The sequence below is a fragment of the Solanum dulcamara genome, chromosome 10 (assembly GCF_947179165.1).
Source record: "Solanum dulcamara chromosome 10, daSolDulc1.2, whole genome shotgun sequence".
NCBI lineage: Eukaryota > Viridiplantae > Streptophyta > Magnoliopsida > Solanales > Solanaceae > Solanum > Solanum dulcamara.
In genome coordinates this window covers 66,168,020-66,171,777 of record NC_077246.1, presented here as the reverse complement: position 1 = coordinate 66,171,777, position 3,758 = coordinate 66,168,020, and the positions used below count along the sequence as shown (strand labels likewise).

The window sequence follows — 3,758 nt, the reverse complement described above, 5'->3', positions numbered from 1 at the left end:
GAATCTAATTCTTCCAGGTATGTAAGGCTATCCATAACGTGGATTGAGTCCATCCACGTGCCCTACATCTTTATTGATTCGACTTGATTTGAGTTGAGTTCTTGAGTTATTTATAATTTATATTGAGTTTTGTGTATAAATTCCATGTGTGTTCTTGTATATATTTTTATATTCCTTGATTAGTTTCTTGAATTGAGTCTTGTTAAAAGTATGGATTCATGTTTGCATTTACATGAACCCTAATTGAGATTTTGGTTTCTTTATGTTAAGCATTGATGGAGTTTTTACATTAATTATTTGATGCATTATTTGGAGTTTAAAGAGTGAATATTTTCATCTTTGATTTAGAAAGAGTTTGAGCATGAGTTGAGTTTGAGAAGTCTCTTAATTATTACTTTGATTATGGATTTGAGAAATCTTTTAATTATTATTTTAAGCATGAGTATTTTGAGTATAAACGAGTTGAGTATTATTACATTAAACATCTATTTTGTGATTGAGTTGAAGAGTTAAACTATGTTTTTAAATGCATTCCTTGAGTTGAGATTATATTGGTTTTAAAGAAAAGAGATGAGTTGAGAAGAGTTGAGTTTTGAGCTAAGTCCAAAAGAGACTAAATGATGTATTTTGAGTATTTTCTCACTTGACGTATATGAGAATAATACAATATTTTGGGAGTAGTATTGAGCATCGATATGGGGTGAGCCCATAAACTACGAAGCCAGCGTAGGATAGGATTGTGACCGTTAATTCGGGTGACTCCAAACTAGTCCCAAAATGATGGACTTTGAGAAATTTTGGATCTAGAGATGAGTTTGCGTCCCTTACCCTGACAAAGTATTGGACGGGTGTGGCAACGACAGCAATTCATTGTATCATCACTAGCTCATAAATGGTGGTTGTCGGTTAGAGAAACTCCCCAAAAAGTAAAGTATGATATTTTTATATATTGAGTTACATTTACTTATTCATATCTTTTAAACCAGTGTTTTACACATATTGCATGCTTTATTGAGTTGAACTATTTTCAGAGTCGATTCCTATGAGATGAGTTGAGTTGAGTTGAGCATCTTTGAGTAAGTTTCCTTTCAGCTATTTTACATACCTTACATTCCATGTACTGACACAATTTTGCGCTGCATCATTTTATGATGCAGACACAAGTGATAGAGATCCTCAACAGGCGCATCGTTGAAGATCAACTTTCTACTCAACTTTGGTGAGGCCTCTTAGCATTCAGAGGATCTCTTGAGTCTTTATCTTTCAGTCTTTATTTACCAGTGAGATAGCCATGGATTGTCCCAGTACCCATTTCAGAGTTAGTTTTAGAGGCTTGATAGACTAGTCATAGATAGAGTTTATTCAATTATTTTCAGACTTTATATTTTTAAAACATTGAGTTATATTCTATATATATTTGAGTATTGAGATTTATTTCAAGAAGTTAAGTTTGCATGTACTATTTGTGCCCATCTGAAATCATTTTCATGAGTTAATTCTTCCGCTGAGTGAGTTAGCCAGGCCAAGTGGTTCACTTGGGACCAACAATGGTTTCTGAGTGCTGGTCACGCCTAGGGTACCCTCTCGGAGCGTGACAGTAATTGTCACTAATAATTACCTCTAAATAAACATAATTATTGGCAATTAAGATATTATCGTTAATTAATCGCCGCTAAAGATATCTTTTGATGTATTGTGAGATTAAGATATTTTTGTAGTTGTAAATCAATTCATTAAGGATAAAAGAGTAATTTTAAAATCAAATTATTTCTAATTATAGTAAGATGACATTTCTTTTGGAACGGATTAAAAAAAAAGTGTCACATAAAATGAAACGGTGGGAGTACTAATTTATACACAATAAATGAAGATTGGATTGTGGAATTACCTCCTTAAAACAAATCTTAAAATGTCTACTTTTTGAAGAATTCTTGAGCAGATTTAGATTTTTTAATTAGACAAGACACCATTAATCGTAGATGTTAGGTCTAGCATTTATCGTGTACAATTAACTCAAAACATCCATATGCCCTTCCAAGGATGATGGAGTTAGCCCATCAAAAGGACTAAATATGGTAAAATTGCTTTTGATAAAATTTATTGAGTACAAGTACACTCACTTCTCACTTGCCTAAATCACTCTATTATCAGTTATGAGGCATCAATAGCAATTGCAGGAAAGAGTACCTACATCAAATCCCCGTAAATTTGTCAGTAAACTTATCTTTAGCACTTTAACTACACGAATGTTTAAATACCCCCTTAACATCTTTCAAGTGAATTAAATATCCCAAAATTCCCATATATTTTCATATAATTTTTTACATTTATTGAACATTGGAAATACATCCCTAGAAGGAGAGGAACATAGGTAATATATTCTTCAAACATAATATTATTTATTTTACACACTGGCTAGCTAGCTAGACTAGCCAACATCACACAAGCGCGCATGCATATATATATATGTTGCATATATTTAAATATGGCTATGAGCCATTGAATAGCATCGATATTCTATTACTTAAGAAGGTGACCCTCTATATCTTTTGTCACATGAAGGGCAAAACCCAAGAGAACGAGAGGCTCTGGTATGTCTTCAGATTTCTTCTCATACACAAATGTCCATGTAGTCCATTGATGGTCACATGATGTGATAATAGTGAAGGAATTGTACAACTCTAACAAGTCTCCACCAATCACTTTCCAAGTGATTGTTTTAGTTTGAGGATCAACGGCTTCAATCACTTGCTTTGAAACCTTGTCTTTTCCGTCTACAATCAATAAAGTCAAAAATATAAGAGATGATAATAAGCTACTTCAGTTTGAACATTCACAATCACATAATATTCAATTGGAAATGGAATTTTTTCAGTACCATCAAACACTCCTAAAAGTTAAAGAATTGATTCATATGTAGAGAGAGGTAAAATGTGTATATATTACCGTCATTATAGTTCCAGTTAACAACTGAACCAACTTTTACAGATTCACCTTCATGAATCTCAAATTTTTGGATCTTGTTAGGGCTTATGTTGGATATATGATGAGTTTTGGTGTGAAAAATATCATGAACCAAGTGTCCTCCGCACTTCACCTCTACTGAAGCGATCAACTTGCCTTTCACACCCATATATATATATATATATGTATATATTAGGTATAGCAAAATGTTTTGAAAAGAAAGTGGTGATAAAATGGTTACAGATGATAGTCTTTATATAGATTACAATTAGCTGTACCAAAAATTATTATAAATATCATAAAACATGATCCATGACATGTCGTGTTAGGTTGTTAGCCCATTACTGAGATAATGACAAAAAGGGTATTTTATTCGGTAATAGATTTAAAATAGTCTCATGAAAATGAAAAAAAAAAGAGATGGTATTTTTAGGTGTTTTACCTCGCGTTTAAATAAGTCAAAATTGCTTATAAGTCACATTTACCAGCTTATAAATTTAGTCAATAACCTCTAATTAATATTACGAACTGCCAATTATGACTTATTGTTGGTTTTCTCTTTTTACTTCCGCATTTAACCTGTTAATTGAACTAAGCATTGTGTATCGCCTATGAGGATTGGATAGATGCCATCACAGCTTAAAATTTTTGAACCATGCATGACAGAGAAATGTGTATTATCGATGTTATATTTCCAACCAACAATCGAATCAACATTTATAATTGCACTTTCATAAATTTCAAACTGTTGAACCATAGTAGGGCTTATATTGGAAAAATAACGAGTATTGAGG

General features: G+C 32.3%; 1 protein-coding gene across 1 annotated transcript; it reads right to left on the bottom strand.

Moving 5' to 3' along the window:
• Positions 1-2,268: 2,268 nt before the first annotated feature.
• LOC129870519 (kirola-like) lies at positions 2,269-3,198 on the bottom strand. Its single transcript, XM_055945331.1, has 2 exons — positions 2,947-3,198; positions 2,269-2,774 (listed from the first exon to the last, which is right to left on the bottom strand). The coding sequence occupies exons 1-2, from the start codon at positions 3,131-3,133 to the stop codon at positions 2,521-2,523; spliced, it is 441 nt and encodes a 146-aa protein (XP_055801306.1). The 5' UTR covers positions 3,134-3,198; the 3' UTR covers positions 2,269-2,520.
• Positions 3,199-3,758: the final 560 nt, after the last annotated feature.